Source organism: Mustela putorius, unplaced genomic scaffold (assembly GCF_011764305.1).
Source record: "Mustela putorius furo isolate JIRA1106 unplaced genomic scaffold, ASM1176430v1.1 tig00000275_pilon_pilon_pilon, whole genome shotgun sequence".
NCBI lineage: Eukaryota > Metazoa > Chordata > Mammalia > Carnivora > Mustelidae > Mustela > Mustela putorius.
Window position 1 is genome coordinate 2,932,087 of NW_025421341.1, and position 15,929 is coordinate 2,948,015.

The following is a 15,929-nucleotide window of genomic DNA, read 5'->3' on the forward strand; positions in this document are numbered from 1 at the left end:
GCATTCCCACCAACAGTTTAAGAGGGTTCCCCTTTCTCCACATCCTCTCCAACACGTGTTGTTTACTGTCTTGTTGATTTTGGCCATTCTGACTGGTGTAAGGTGGTATCTCAATGTGGTTTTGATTTGAATCTCCTTGATGGCTAGTGATGATGAACATTTTTTGTGTGTGTCTGTTAGCTGTTTGTATGTCTTCACTGGAGAAGTGTTTGTTCATGTCTTCTGCCCATTTTTTGACATGATTATCTGTTTTGTGTGTGTTGAGTTTGAGCAGTTCTTTATAGATTACCACTATCTAATTCCAGAAACTATTTATCACCAAGAAGAAACCTGGTACCCATTAGCAGTCCCTCCCCATTCTGGTCTGCCTCCAGCCTCTGGCAACCACTGTTCTACTTTCTGTCTACATGGGTATGTCTATTCCCACATTTCATATGAATGGAGTAAACCGGTGTGTGTCCTTTTATGTTTGGCCTCTTTACTAGGTTAATGTTTTCAAGGTTTATCCATACTGTAATATATGTCAGTATCTCATTCCTTTTTATGGCTGGGTAGTATTATATTGTGTGACTATACCACTCTTCATTTAGCCATTCATCAGCTGATAGACATTCAGGTGGTTCCCATTATTTTGGCTGTGAAGAATAATGCTATGAACATTTGTGTACATTTTTTTTTTATGTGAGCATATGTTTTTGATTCTGTGGGAGTAAAACTGGGTCTTAGGATAATGCTGTCATTTTGAAAATCTACCAGAGTGTTTTTATAAATAGCTACACCATTTTACAATCCCACCAGCAGTGTATGAGGATTCAAATATCTTCATATCTTCACCTACATCTGTTATTGTCTACTTCTTAAAAAATTAATATACCCATCCAAGTCGCTAGGAAATATCTCATTGTGTTTTTTTCAATTAAGGTGAAATTCACATAAAAGAAAATCATACACTTTAAAGTGAACAATTCAGTGGCATTTTGTATACTTACAATGTTGTATAACCACTAACTCTTCTAGTTCCAAAACATTTTCATCACCCCAAAAGGAAACTCTGTACCCATTAACTAATTACTCCCTATTCCCCTCTTCCCCTAACTTTAACAGCCACTAATCTGCGTTCCATCTGTATAGATTTACCTATTTTAGATATTTCATATATTCATACAATATGTGATCTTTTGTATCTGCCTTCTTAGCATAACACTTTTGGGGTTCATCCATGTTGTACATAGCAATATTTCATCCCTTTCATTCATTTTATGGATGAGTAATAATTCACTCTTTGTGTGTGTGTGATGGTTCCCTGGTTCATACCTCAAAGACCAACCACCTGGGGTATTCTGTTTGTAGAAATCTAGGTGTATCTTCTTACATCAGAGGCTGATTTCATGGGTGTACAGAATATTCTGGTAGATACCCAGCTCAATTCAGGGACTAGTTAAAAATAGGGTCCCTTACTCCTCTGCCATCTTTGCAGAGGTTCCTGTTTTTTTGTTTTTTAATAATAACCATCCTAGTAGATGTGAAAAGAGGTACCGTGTGGTTTAGATTTGCATCTCCCTAATGACTGCTGATGTTGAGTATCTTTTTATGTGCTCATTGGCCATTTGTATATCTTCTTTGGAGAAATGTCTATTCAGATCAGTAGCTCATTGTAAACTGGTTTGTCTTTTAATTGTTTAGTTTAAAAGAGTTTATATATTCTAGATCGTAGACCCTATCAGATATGTGGTTTGCAGATATTTTTCTCCCATTCTCTGGGTTCTGTTTTTAAATTTTTAGATTTTTATTATGTTCAATTTACTTTTTTTGTTATTGTTGCTTATGCTTTAAATGTCACATTTGAGAAACTTGCCTAATCCAGGGTCACAAAAATTAACAGTTTTTTATTCTAAGATTTTTTATAGTTTTACATATATAGGTCTTTGTTCATATATGGGTTGAGGTAGAGGTTCAACTTAATTATTTTGCCTGTGGTTATCCAGTTGTCCCAGCACCATTGTTGAAAAGCTCTTCTTTCTTTTGAATAGTCTTGACTCCCTTGTCAAAACGCAATTAACCATAGATGTATGGGTTTATTCTAGACTCTCAATTCTGTTCCACTGGTCTGTATGTCTTTCATATGTCAGAACCACACAGTTTTGATTACTGTAGCTTTGTAGCAAGTTTTGAAATCAAGATGCATGAGTCCTCCAACTTTGTCTCCCCCCCCCACCAAGATTGTTCTGACAATTCTGAATACTTATGTTTCTATATGAATTTTAGAGTCAGCTTTTCCATTTTTGCAAAAAAGGCAGCTATAATCTTGATAGAGTTTGCCTTGAATCTGTAGATTAGGGGACTTTTGCAATAATCATAATACCTTATATTTTTTTCTCTATAAGAATGTATCATCTGAAAATAGAGAGAGTTTTATTTCTTCCTTTCACATTCCACTGCCTTTTCTTTCTTTTTCTTGTGTAATTGCCTTCAGTAGAATCTCCACTATAATGCTGAGTAGAAATGTTGGAGCAGACAGACATCCTTGTCTTGTTCCTGATTTTAGGGGGAAAGATTTCAATCTGTCACTGTTAAGTACAGTATTAGCTCTTGGCTTTTTCTAAATGCCCTTTAGCAGGATGAGAAGATTCTCTTCTATTCCTAATTTGGATAGTTTTTATCATGAAAGTATGTTGAATTTTGTCAATTGCGTTTTCTATGCTATCGAGATAATCTGGTAGATTATTGTAATTACATTGTTTGATTTCAAATGTTGAACCAAGCTTTCATTTGGGGGATAACTTTTACTTGCTCATGAGTGTAATCCTTTTTATATTGTTTCATTTGGCTTGCTAACACCTTTTTGAGGATTTTTGAATTGTTATAAATATGGGATATTATTTTATAGTTTTCTTATGATGTCTTTGGTTTGGGTATCAAGGTAATAGTGCCCTCTTAAAATGATTTGGTAAATGTTCCCACCCATTCTATTTTTGGGAAGAGTTTTTGAGGGATTAATGATATTTCATCTTTTTAAAAAATATTTTATTTATTTATTTGACAGACAGAGATCACAAGTAGGCAGAGAAGCAGGCAGAGAGAGAGGAAGGGAAGCAGGCTCCCCGCTGAGCAGAGAGCCTGATGTGGGGCTCAAACCCAGGACCCTGAGATCATGACCTGAGCTGAAGGCAGAGACTTTAATCCACTGAGCCACCCAGGTGCTCCTGATAATTCATCTTTAAATGTTTGTAGAATTCACCATAGTTCTAGGTTTTTTTTTGTGGGGAGTTTTAAATTTTATTTCTTTTTAATTTTTATTATTAATTGAGTCTCTTTATTTATTAAAGGCCTATTCACATTTTCTACTTCTTTCTTTAGTCAGTTTCAGTAGTTTGGTCTTTCTAGGAATTTTCCCGTATCACCGAGGCTTTCTAATTTATTGGTATACAATTGTTCAGAGTAGCTCCTTTTCTTCATTTCTTTATATTCAGTGTAATGTTCCTTCTTTCATTCCCAGTTTCAGTAATTTGTGTCTTTTTATTATTGGTAATATAGCTAAAGGTTTGTCCATTTTGTTCATCTTGTCAAAGAACCAGCTTTTGGTTTTAGCAATCATGTCTGTTGTTTCTCTATTCTGCCTTTTGTTTCTGCCCTAATCCTCATTATTTTCTTCCTTCTGCTTGCTTAGGTTTAATTTGTTCCTTTTCTAGTTTCTTAAGAGAGTAGCTTAGGTTGTTGGTTTATTTCTTCTTTTTTAACATTGGTGTCTACAGCTATAAATTTCCCTCTAAGCACTGCTTTAGCTGCATACTATACATTTTGTCATGTTTTCATTTTCATTCAACTCAAAGTATCCTTAACTTCCCTTGTGATTTTCTTTTTGACTCATTTGATATTTATAAGTTTGTTGTTTAATTTTCTCATATATGTGACCCTCCCAAATTTCCTTCTTTCATTAATTTCCAATTTTATTTCATTGTGGTTGGAGAACATATTTTGTATAATTCCAGTCCTTCAAATATATTGAGAGTTGTTCTATGGCTTAACATATGGAACATTCTGGAGAATGTTGTATGTGCTCTTGAGAAAAATGGTATTCTGCTATTGTTGGAAGGAGTTTTCTATAGATGTCCAGTTCTTCATAGTGTTTTTCAAGTTATGTCTCCTCACTGATCTTCTAATTTTTCTATTCATTACTGGAAGTGGGATATTAAAGTGCCCAGCTATGTTGAATCATTTTTCTCTACCTTTAATTCTGTTAGTTTTTGCTTCATTTACACTGGGACTCTGTTGTTAGAGGCACATATATTTATAAATGTTATATCTTCTTGATGTATTGACCCTTTTTTCAATATGTAATGTCTTTTTTAAGTTTCTGGACCCAATTACAACATGTGTGTGTGGGGGGGGTTCCCACACACATAACACCAAACAGATTTTGGATACCAGCAAAGTGTCCAAGAATTGTACTCAATTCTTACACTGCTACCCAGAAATAGCATTTAGTCCTACACGACCTGTAGGACAAGTTCAGTCCTACAGGACTGTTCCCACTCTTGAACTCCTACTTCAGATACAAGTTGCACGCTCCAGGTTGTTAACACCAGGCTGTTGTGCTTCTGACCTATTGGCTATAGATTGGAGGTTCCAACAATCTCCTCCTTAGATTCTTTTAATTTGTTAAAGTGGCTCACAGCACTTACGGAGATACATTTACCAGTTTATGAAAGGATATGATAAATGATACAAATCAACAGCCAGATGAAGAGATAACATAGGACGAAGTATGGGGAAATAGCAGTGAGTTCCATACCTCTCCAGGGGCACCACTATCCCTAATTTCCATGTGTTCACAACCCAGAAGCTCATAGAACTCGGTCCTTTGGGGGGTTTATGGAGGCTTCACTGCATAGTCATGACTGACTAAGTCATTGACCATTAGCTGATTCAGTCTTCAGTCCCTCTTCCCTCCCTGGAGGTTAGGGACTAGGACTGAAAGTTCCAACCCACTAATCACATGGTTGGTCCTCCTGGCAATCAACCCCTATGCTTGGGTGGGGACCAGAAGTCACCTTCATTAATAACAGGAACACATTTCACCATTATGGCTCTGTTCCACAGTTCTCAGGAACTGTAAATGAAGGTCACATATATCTGCGACATACATTTTGGTCATCTGAGTGACCACACTTATTTCTTATAAACCATTATGATAAAAGGCCTTCTTTATCTCACACATTTTTGTTTATTTTGTCTAACCACTCCAGCTCTTTTCAGGTTACTGTTCACATGATATTTTTTTTCCATTCTTTTTCTTTCAACCCATTTGTGTTTTTGAATCTAAAAATGTGTCTTTTATAAACAGCATATAGTTGGATCTTTTAAAAAATTCATTTTGCCTGTCTCCTTTTTTTGGTGGGGTGTTTAATCCATTTATATTTATCATAATTAATGATAGGATTTACATCTGCCACTATACTTATTTTTCATGTCATATGTTTCTTATTCCTCTCTCCATTACTGCTGCCGCCTTTGTTAAGAAGATATTTCTAGTGTACTTTTTAAATCCCCTTATTCTTTATTTTACTATAAATTTTTGAGCTATGGGTAATAGAGTTATTAACATCTTTTCTTCTCTAATCTATTAATATAGTGAATTATACTAATTAATTTTGAATGTTTGACAAGCTTTGTATTACTGGGATAAATAGTCCTGACTTGTTATCCTTTTTATATATTGCTGAATTCATTTTACTAGTGTTTGGTGAAGACTTTCTGCATCTATATTCATAAGCTGAAATTAATATATAAGTAAATACCAAGTTCCAGAGATTTTCTACTTCTAGTAAATGTGAGTGATGTAATTTGTCATAGCCATCCTGCTGAAGACAACTAAAAAAGCTGAAAATTTTTAAAAGAAAAGAAAAAAGTTTACAAAATTATAGAGCTATCAGACTACAAATCCCTGCATTTAGAGACAGGAGGACTTGTTCATGCAATAAGCTCTAAATTACAGTTTAAAATGTCATTTTTAAAATAAGGTAATATTTTTGAATCTAGCATAAATAGATTTCTTTTCCCCTTTTGTGTTTCAAAGATAGATATAAATGCATTAACCCAAAACCTGCACATTCTAGAGGAAAAGAATAAACACCTGGCAGAACAAATGGCTTCCCTAGAACTTCGGCAAGTCACTTCTGATTACAATGGGGTGGGTATAAAAAGGTCAGTCTAAATTAAGAATTAAGAATTTAAAAATCAAAGTCAGAAGATGGGTTTTCTTCATTTATTGGTGTTTTAATAATTATTATTAAGTCCTGAGTAACTCAGGCTAAATATAACAGAGAGCCTTATGAGTACTTAAACAATAAGAGATTTAAGAAAACAAGAATTTAAGGCAACTATTAAATATCTGCCTCCACAGATGATCTATATAATACTGAAAAGCACAAATATTTATAATGCTTAAAAATATTTCCTCTACTGGGGCCCCTGGGTGGCTCAGTGAGTTAAAGCCTCTGCCTTCAGCTCAGGTCATGATCCCAGGGTCCTGGGATCAAGCCCTGCATCAGGCTGTCTGCTCAGCAGGGAGCCTGCTTCCTCCTCTCTTTCTGCCTGCTTCTCTGCCTTCTTGTGATCTTCGTCTCTCAAATAAATAAATAAAATCTTTAAAAAAAATATTTTCTCTATCATAAATTATGAGGAAGAAACTTAAATTTTTCTTTTCTTTGTCTAAGAGTTCCATTAGGCAATCAGTAATAAGTACAATTTCTAAAAGCTGTTTGACAAGGTCAGTGCATAACAAATAAATGGTAGAGTTCACAAAACCTCTCTCAGTGAAGGGTATTTAAAGAGATGATCATTTTGTTAAACAACTAATAAGTTTTCCTGTGTGCTTTTGAGTACTTGAAAAAATAATTGTTTCTATAGCATGCTGATCACCTTTGAAAATTGCAGAGATGGCCCCCATGTGAGTCTCTCTTAATCTGAGTTAAATTCTTTCAACTTCTATCATAAGCTTCTCATTACTTCAATTATGAAAACCTAGAGAGTAATTCTAAATCCAGTACATTTTCATAGCTTTAGAGTCAGACTGCCTGTGTTTCAATTTTGGCTGTGACCTCTCAGATCCTCAGTTTCTTAATCTGTCAAAGTAGGGAAATTAATACCTTTATTAGGAAGTTAAGGATTAAGTATGTTAATCTTGTAAAGCATGTAGCAGATAACTACCATTTACTGAACTTTTAGTATCTGAGCCATCCCAGAAAAAAAGCCTTTAAGTTGCTATTACAGCAACAAGTTGCATTAGTTCTAATTCCTCATACTATCTCAGACCAATATTCCCACCCCCAAGTTTAAAGATTTATCCATGTCCACTACTTGCTCATTGGCCATGCATCAGCTGGGCTTATCAACCCACCTGCTTCTGGTCCCTCTGACGACCACATCTCAGTCTGCCTGATTCTTTCATGCCCCACTGCCAGTGAGTAGGCCTGTGGCCTCATCCTAGTAGTGATTTTGACAGATCCTGACAATGATTCGATCAGTCAGTGTTGATTCTTTCCTGCTCATAGCACCTCTTAAGGTCTCCCAGTAATAAACCACACCTCAATTCCGCCTTGCAGTTTTGTGCCTCTTCATAGAATTTTCTCTGACCATGCCTGCCCAGAAGCCCTACCATTTGGTGGTATGAGTCTTGAGAAATGAAGTTGAGGTGTCAGGATTTGGGATTTTGTTTGTTTGTTTTTTTTAATCTCAACAGTATCATTAAACCTATCACCATTCAATGTTGGCAGTGTATTTTTGTTCTTTGGGAATTAACACTTGAAATTCTCAATAAAAGCTGTCTTCTAGTATAACTTCTTCCTGGATTTTGGAGAGAATGCTTATGAGTATGTGCTGTATATGCCACACCTGTGATTTGAACTCAGACAAACCTGGTTTCAACGCTTGGTTCCATTGACTGTGTGACTTGTGCAAGCCTTAAACTTTAGGGCCTTTGGCACTAAGAGGATCCCTCCTAACCATGGGTTTCCTACAGCACACTGTTCTCGTACATATCAAAATAATAATTTCATTGATTAGAATTATGTATCTGCCTTCACTCTCTTCTAATGCAAGAACTATAGTTACTTATCTTTATACTCCCTTACCTAACATAGTACCTAATACATAATAGGTATTTAAGAAAGATTAATTCAGTAGAATATAAGGAGGGTCATATGTCTTGCCAGGACATGAGGAGTAAATGTCATACTGTATGTAAAGTGCTCATCACAAGAGCTTAGCATACTTTATCCATGTTTAAACAGTATTTTTTTTTCCTCCTTCACACTGATTTTGGGTTTATTTCTATTATTTCAGCCTTTAAGGATGGTACAATTTAAGTCTCTTAACACAGGGAACCATAGTGAGGAATGATGAAAATGGGGGAGATTTACAATTGAATCCTTGTCAACCTGTCTTTTATATCTTAAGATAATTCTGTTTGCTTCCTGCTTTTTCCAAAGAGTGAAATCTTTGAATCAGTTAAAATGCATATTCTAACCATTAGCATTTTTCTTTGTATGGTTCTTAAGTGATTCTTCAATTTTTATTTTGCTTCGCATATTAATAATTTATATAGTATATTGACAAGATTATTTAAGCAAAGGTTAATCTCTTTTTCGCCTTTCACAACTCAGAATCCAAGATAATCACTCATTCAAGTGCTCTCTAATTTCTGGTCTCCCACTGATTATCTTAAATATAAGGCCTATTTAAATAGTCTGGAAAAAATAATTTAAATTATTGCCTTAATATCTGCTTTCCTTTGGCAACTAGAATAATTTCTTTTTTGTTTGTTGTGAATTTAAATAAAGGACCTTGTGTCAAATATGAATCACATTTTGATTTTGCTAGGTGACCAAAGAAAGAAAAATTATTTTTAAAGCATATTTAAAAGATTAATAGAATTTCTTATGCCTTTGCTTAAAAGAGGGAATTTTATTGAGGTCAAAGTACCATTATTTTAAAAATTCCTGGATATAAGAGACGCAGATCATCTAAAGTTACTACAAAAAAAACCTTTTTCATATTCCAAAAAGGCAAGCAGTTTCCTCTGTTTGTTACAGCTAGCATATTTTAGGTTAAGTCTAGTTCTTGGTGTTTTATACACCAAATCTGCTCTTTACTATACATTGGGTACCTCAATTTGTAGAATTTAGAATTGAATTTTAAATAACTGAGTTTTTATGATTATGGTATATCTTTGTTTTTGTAACATCAGTGGTCACCCTTATCATTTATTTTTGCTGAAGACTTGGTCAAAACATAATCCCAAATGTTGTGTTAATGGAATATTTTTACTTCAGTTTCCAAAATAGAAGTATTGTAGGAAAGGGGAATTTCCACTGACAGAAAATTGATTAATTTTATGATAATATATCGCTATTAGTCTCCTTTTTATTGATAACAATCTATAGCTCTCTTAGGTTACTTTGAAACCAATACTTTATTGGGTCTGAATGCTTTTTAAACATATTTTCCTTTGCATTAGTAGGAAGCACACATAGTGATTAAAAATGAAACTTTAACAGGGCACCTGGATGGCTGCTAAACATCCAACTTTTGATTTAGGCTCAGGTCATGATCTCAGATCTTGAGATCAAGCCCCATACTGGGCTCCGCACGAGCCTACTTACGATTCTCTCCCTCTCCCTCTCCCCGCTTGCACGCTCTCGCTCCTCCCTTGCACATTCTCAAGCGCTCTCTGTATTTAAAAAAAAAAAAAAAAGAAGGAAAGAAACTTTGAGAGACAATGTACAAATATGTGTAATTATGTATGACATAAATACTGGTCTGATAGGACAAATACTCAGAGGGCCGTAATAGTTAACCTACTGTTGCTTAATATTGGATATAAATTTTTATATTGAATGTGCATAATTTGGGGGTAGGTTGTATAGAAGTACTGGTCACTCTAGGGAAGAGCTAAGAGGCAACAGAGGCAAATAAATATGTATCCTGATTTGGGCACTGTAGAAATGCTAAGGTATAAATACTTGTTCAGAAGTGGTTATTCCGTTTTATGCCTCAGTGCTGACACCTGTGTTTGCTTTGTCAGCTTGCCCAGCAGCAAGTGGAAAAGGCCTTGGGAAAAATTACTGAGAGTAAAAATAAACTGGCCTATGAAAAGGGAAAACTCCAGGTATGAGATTTTATTTTCTGATTTGTGTTATGTAATTTTTTTAATAACAGTTTTCATACTAAATATTGCTAGGTTTTGAGAAATTCTATAACTTTGGACCAAAGTGTTTGAACGCCCCCCCCTTAGTTTGTTGCCTTATTAAATAAAATCCAGGTGACTTCTATTCACATATCTGTAATGTAATACTGAATATGTATGAAATTATGAAACCAAATTTTGAAACCAAAACCCATTCTGTGACTATTTGAAGCTGTATTATAATTGTTTCATGCTTGCATGGTCATTCATGGAGAATGTAGACAGCCCACGCTCTCTTTTTTGCTGATATTTTATAATGTTCTTAAAAAGAAATAACCCTGGGGGACAGCTGGGTAGCTCAGTGGGTTAAAGCCTCTGCCTTCAGCTCAGGTCAGGGTTTCAGTATCCTGGGATCGAGCCCCACATCAGGTTCTCTGCTCTGCGGGGAGCCTGCTTCCCCCCAACCTCTCTCTCTGCCTGCCTCTCTGCCTTCTTGTGATCTCTCTCTCTGTGTCAAATAAATAAATAAAATCTTAAAAAAAAAAAAAAAAGAGAGAGAGAAAGAAAGAAGGAAGGAAAGAGCCCTGGAATTGGGACTCACAGGCAATAGACTTAAGTGAATGGGATGATACTGTCTTGCTGCCTGTGGGCAGGAAGTTTGCTGCTGATAACCGGCTCCATGTGGAAATGCTGAAATCTGAATAAGTAGTTCACAGCTTAGCTACACATGACCGTTTGAGGAATTTTTAAACACCTCATTCTGGGAAGTGTATGATGTCTGCCATTTACTCTGGAATGAACGAGAAAAAAAAGAAAAAATCGTTTGGTGGCTCAGTAGAGGAAACTGATAGATGATTTGATATGTGATGAGCAAGTATAAAAAAATGGTAGGATTTGGGTGACCGTGTTCTCATTCACAGTGAAACTCTCTCAATTTTTCTGTCTACCTAAATCCCATGACAAGGCTTGCCCCCCAGAGCAACCGGATCAGAATCTCAGGGACCAGGTCCTCGGCTTCAGTGCTTTTTGAGTCCCCAGGGACTCCAGTGTGCAGCTGTGTACTTGAGGACCCCGGATTCGATGGTATGAAGTGCAGTCCCGTTAGGCTCGGAGACCATGAGCTGATCTGATTAAGTCATCTCCCTACAGACTGTAAAGCACGTCAGTGCTAAGCTCATCTCATCTGCTCTGAGAGCCTGTTAGGAGAGAAGCGCACAAGACCGGCGCAGATATGTGAAAGGCAGTTGGTAAACCATGGCTGTGGAACAATATATTGTCCACTAAAAAATAAGACTATTTGAGCACTGTTTGTATGCTCTTAATTAATTATTCTGGAGTCCATGATACATTTAAATATAATCATTTATATTTGTATAACCTTGGGTATGTCTTAATTTTCTTAAAATTTCATTTTTTTTTTTAAACTCAGTTCCTGGGGTACTGAGGTAGCCCAGTTGGTTAAGCTTTGGACTCTTGATCTCAGCTTAGGTCATGATCCTCAGTGTCGTTGTCATGAGATGGAAAGACTCTCTCCTTCAAGGGGCGCCTGGGTGGCCCAGTTAGTTACACGTGGGCTCAGGTCATGATCCTGGGATCAAGCCCCAGGTCAGGCTCCCTGCACAGCGGGGAGCCAGCTTCTCCTTCTCGCTCTACCACTTCCCCTGTGTATCTTCTCTCTCTCTGAACTAAATAAAATCTTTAAAAACAAACAAAAAAATTCTTTCTTCCCTTTCCCTCTGCCTCTCCCCCCCCTTAACCCGCTTTGTGCACTCTATAAAAAAAAATTTAGTTCTTTTAAAAACTTTATCAAAATGTTCAGAAATAATTGTGATACTTAAATATTTGTTTCTTTTTTAATGCATTCCATAACAACAGCTAATGGTGTTCTAGTAAACTCTATAATTTCAAACCAGTGATAAGCACAAACAGCTGTTCAAGAACTGTTACGTGATATGAAAATATCTGTGATGTCTGTTGGAGAAAAAGTAAGAGCTTCTGCTAATACTGCTGTGGTTTACTGCCTACATTTTTAAATTTTTAATGGAAGCACCATTGACATATTATAGAACTTTTGACACACAACATAGTGGATCAGTAATTATGTACATTATGAAGTGCTTACCATGGGTGTAGATACCATGTGTCACCATACAAAGTTATTATAACATTATTGACAATATTCCCAAGACTGTACTTTTCATCCCTGTCACTTACTTATTTCATAACTGGAAGTTTGTATCTCCTAATCCCCTTCACCTAATTCATCCACCTCATCCTCCCCACCTCTAAAAACCATGTATTTTTGAATCTGTTTCTGGTTTTTTTCTGTTCATTTGTTTTTGTCTTTTAGGTTCCACGTAGACGTGAAATTGTAGGGTATTTGTTTTTCTCTGACTTCTTTCACTTATCATCACACTATCTAAGTCCATCCGTGTCATTGCAGATGTCAAGATTTCATTCTTTTTTATGGCTATTCTTCCCAAATATTCCAAAATATAAGAGGAAGAGAAACTTCCAAAAGACAGAACAAATTAAAAACAAAAACAAAAACCAGTAACAGATTCATAAACACAGAGAACTGATGGTCGTCAGGGTTGGGGGTGGTGAAATAGGTGAAGGCGATTAATAGGTACAAACTTCCAATTATGGAATAAATAAGTGACAGGGAAAATTATATAATATCCTGTGTCAACTGTAGTTAAAATATTTTTAAATGTAGGCAATAAACCACTGTAGTATCAGAAGAACTTGTTACTTTATTTTTTTTTAATTTTATTTATTTATTTGAGATAGAGAGCAGGAGCAGGGGCAGAGGAAGAAGCAGGCTCCTACTCAGCAGGGAGCCCAATGCAGGGCTCAGTCCCAGGACTCCAGGATCATGACCTGAGCCAAAGCCAGGCATTTAACTCACTGAGCCACCCAGGTACCCTAGAACCTGTTACTTTAAAGGTTTGGTGGAAGTTACCTGTGATGTCATCTGATCCTTGACTTTTGTTTTTTGGAAGTTTTTTAGTACCGATTCAGCTAGTAATCAGTCTGTTCATATTTTCTATCCTTGATTCATTTGGGGGAGATTGTATGTTTCTAGGAAATTTATCCATGTTTTCTAGGTTGTCCAGTTTGTTGACATATGATTTTTCATAATATTTTCTTATAATCCTTAGTATTTCTGTAATGTGTTTATTTCTCCTCCTTCATTTCTGATTGTATTTATTTGAGTCCTTTTTTTCTTGATGAGTTTGGTTAAAGGTTTATCAGTTTTATCTTTTCAAAGAACCAGCTCTTGGTTTTACTCATCTCTTCTATTACTTTTTCAGTCTTTATTTTGTTTATTTCTGCTCTAATCTTTACTATTTCCTTCCTTCTGCTAGCTTTAGACTTTTTCTTTTTCTAGTTCTTCTAGGTGTAGGGTTAGGTTGTTTATATGAGATTTTTCTTTTGCCTTGCTAGACACTTCCCTCTTAAAAGTGCTTTTGTTGTGTCCTTTGTTGTTTGATTAGAGCACTTAGTCCATTTACATTTAAAGTAATTCTTTTCTTTTCCTGTCTTTCTATGTTTATTTTCTTTCTTTTTTAAAGATTTTTATTTCTTTTCAGCATAACAGTATTCATTGTTTTTGCACCACAGTGCTCCATACAATTCATGCCCTCTCTAATACCCACCACCTGGTTCCCCCAATCTCCCACCGCCCCCCTTCAAAACCCTCAGATTGTTTTTCAGAGTCCATAGTCTCTCATGGTTCACCTCCCCTTCCAATTTCCCTCAACTCCCTTCTCCTCTCCATCTTCCCTTGTCCTCTATGCTATTTGTAAAGTAATTCTTGATAGGTACTTATTGGCATTTCGTTAATGATTTTCTGATTGTTTTGTTTGAATTTCATCATTTTCACCTATAAAATGAGGGAGAAGCATATCTCTTATCTCCTTTTCACTAGGAAAATTAGTCAACATTACAGTCTGGGTGTGTAGATTGCTATTTAACCTTTTATATCTCAATTACATACTTTAGTGGTTATCCTCAGAATCTTAAGGAAAATATAACCCTTTTTCTGCTCAGATTCCTACAACAAGGGCTTAAGGTTTTTGATAGTCTTTGAAAGCTGAAATACTTGAAACTACTGACTCACTGGTGTTTTTATGTTATACTTTGGGTTGGCACATTCCAAAGGGACTGACCATCAACCCAAGGGAAGTTGCTCTTATACCATAATACTCTTACAAGTTAATTTAAAGGAAGAGCTGCATACTAAACATGATCAAAATAACCTTCTGTGTTCTCTCTAAATTGAACAATCGATTAAAATATTACCTGTGAATCATTTGATAAAAGGTTACTTTTTAGAATTGACTTAATGATTGGTATAAAGACTGGGTTTTAGGTGCTAATGTAGACTGAGTGAGAAACTGCTTCCCCATATTCAGACATGATCTGAATTTTATTTTCAATATAATTCAATGTAATAATTTATAAATATGGCAAAAATAGATTTATTCTTTCTTTTATTGATGGACATTCAGGCAGTTTCCAGTTGCTTACAAACAACACCGATGTGATGAATTATTGTTCATGTCTCCTTGTACTCAAATGTAGAAAAATTCTCTAGGCTAAGTATAAATCTCAGGGGGAAAATTCCTGGATTGTAGGATTACAGATTTTGAATTTACTAGAGTTTATGAAATTACTCCTGAAAGAAGTTATACCAGTTTTGAAAGCAGTCTCTGCAAGAGTGTAGACATACGTGTGAAAATCGACCAGTCTCATAAAATAATACTATACATGATTTAGGGACACATTTATAGTATAATTATTTTTATTTATTTATTTATTTATTTATTTGTCAGAGAGAGAGAGCGAGCGAGAGCGAGCGAGAGCGAGCACAGGCAGACAGAGTGGAAGGCAGAGTCAGAGGGAGAAGCAGGCTCCCTGCGGGGCAAGGAGCCCGATGTGGGACTCGATCCCAGGACGCTGGGGTCATGACCTGAGCCGAAGGCAGCTGCTTAACCAACTGAGCCACCCAGGCGTCCCTATAGTATAATTATTAAAAAAGATTAAGAATGATAAACTAAAGACCTTAATCTAAATTACCACTTTTTCTGAGACTGGCTGATAAGCTAGTAATGGAAACTGCTTGAATTTTAATGACACAGAAAACCCAGGTCTCTCTAGGGCAGCACAACATATTTGCTTCTGTGTTCTTTCCCATATGAATGTCCCGAATTCAAAATCATGCCAAATATGATAATACAGAAATTAAAGTGCTTATAAATGAGAAAATGCCATCTGAAAAGTTTCAGGGCATTTTACTGTGTGCCTAGAGGTTGAGTTAGGCTAATTATCTGAGAAATATTGTGAAATAAGGATATATTCTGTGTTTTGCTTGAAGAGAAGCAAATCTAAAGGTTTTCAGAATTAATCAGCCATTTTCCATTAGATTCTACAGGCTCACAGCAGTCTGCTTATATTTAAGATAAGAATAATTATTGTATCAATATCTCCCTTTAGAGGTGGCATTTTAATTCTGAAACTTTAAGTGAAAACCATGATGGCTTTAGGGAACCACAACACATATTTTATAATGTTCTTTGTGGAAAAGAGCAACAGAAATAAGCAAGGATAAAAGAAGGATACTAGAGAGATTTCCTGAGACAAAATGTGCTTTTATGCCGTCTTTGGGAAAAAACCAATATTAGCAATCATATTTTTAATAGTTTCTGAAAGGATCCAGTAACTATAGCCAAGAAGT

At 35.7% G+C, this 15,929-nt stretch overlaps 1 protein-coding gene across 11 annotated transcripts in view; it reads left to right on the forward strand.

Moving 5' to 3' along the window:
* CCDC150 (coiled-coil domain containing 150) overlaps positions 1 to 15,929 on the forward strand; it is a 79,187-nt gene that overhangs the window by 36,039 nt on the left and 27,219 nt on the right. For 8 of the 11 annotated variants that reach the window (XR_006606332.1, XM_004772151.3, XM_013045716.2 and 5 more), the window contains 2 exons: positions 6,077 to 6,190; positions 10,085 to 10,168. The exons of 1 other annotated variant lie outside the window; for it this stretch is intronic. Coding sequence is in view for 9 of the 10 variants with exons in the window: in XM_004772151.3 (XP_004772208.1) it covers positions 6,077 to 6,190; positions 10,085 to 10,168 (198 nt within the window). In the remaining variant the exon portion in view is untranslated. The remainder of the gene's footprint in view (positions 1 to 6,076; positions 6,191 to 10,084; positions 10,169 to 15,929) is intronic. 2 more of the 11 variants (XM_004772153.3, XM_045078503.1) reach the window with 1 other exon arrangement.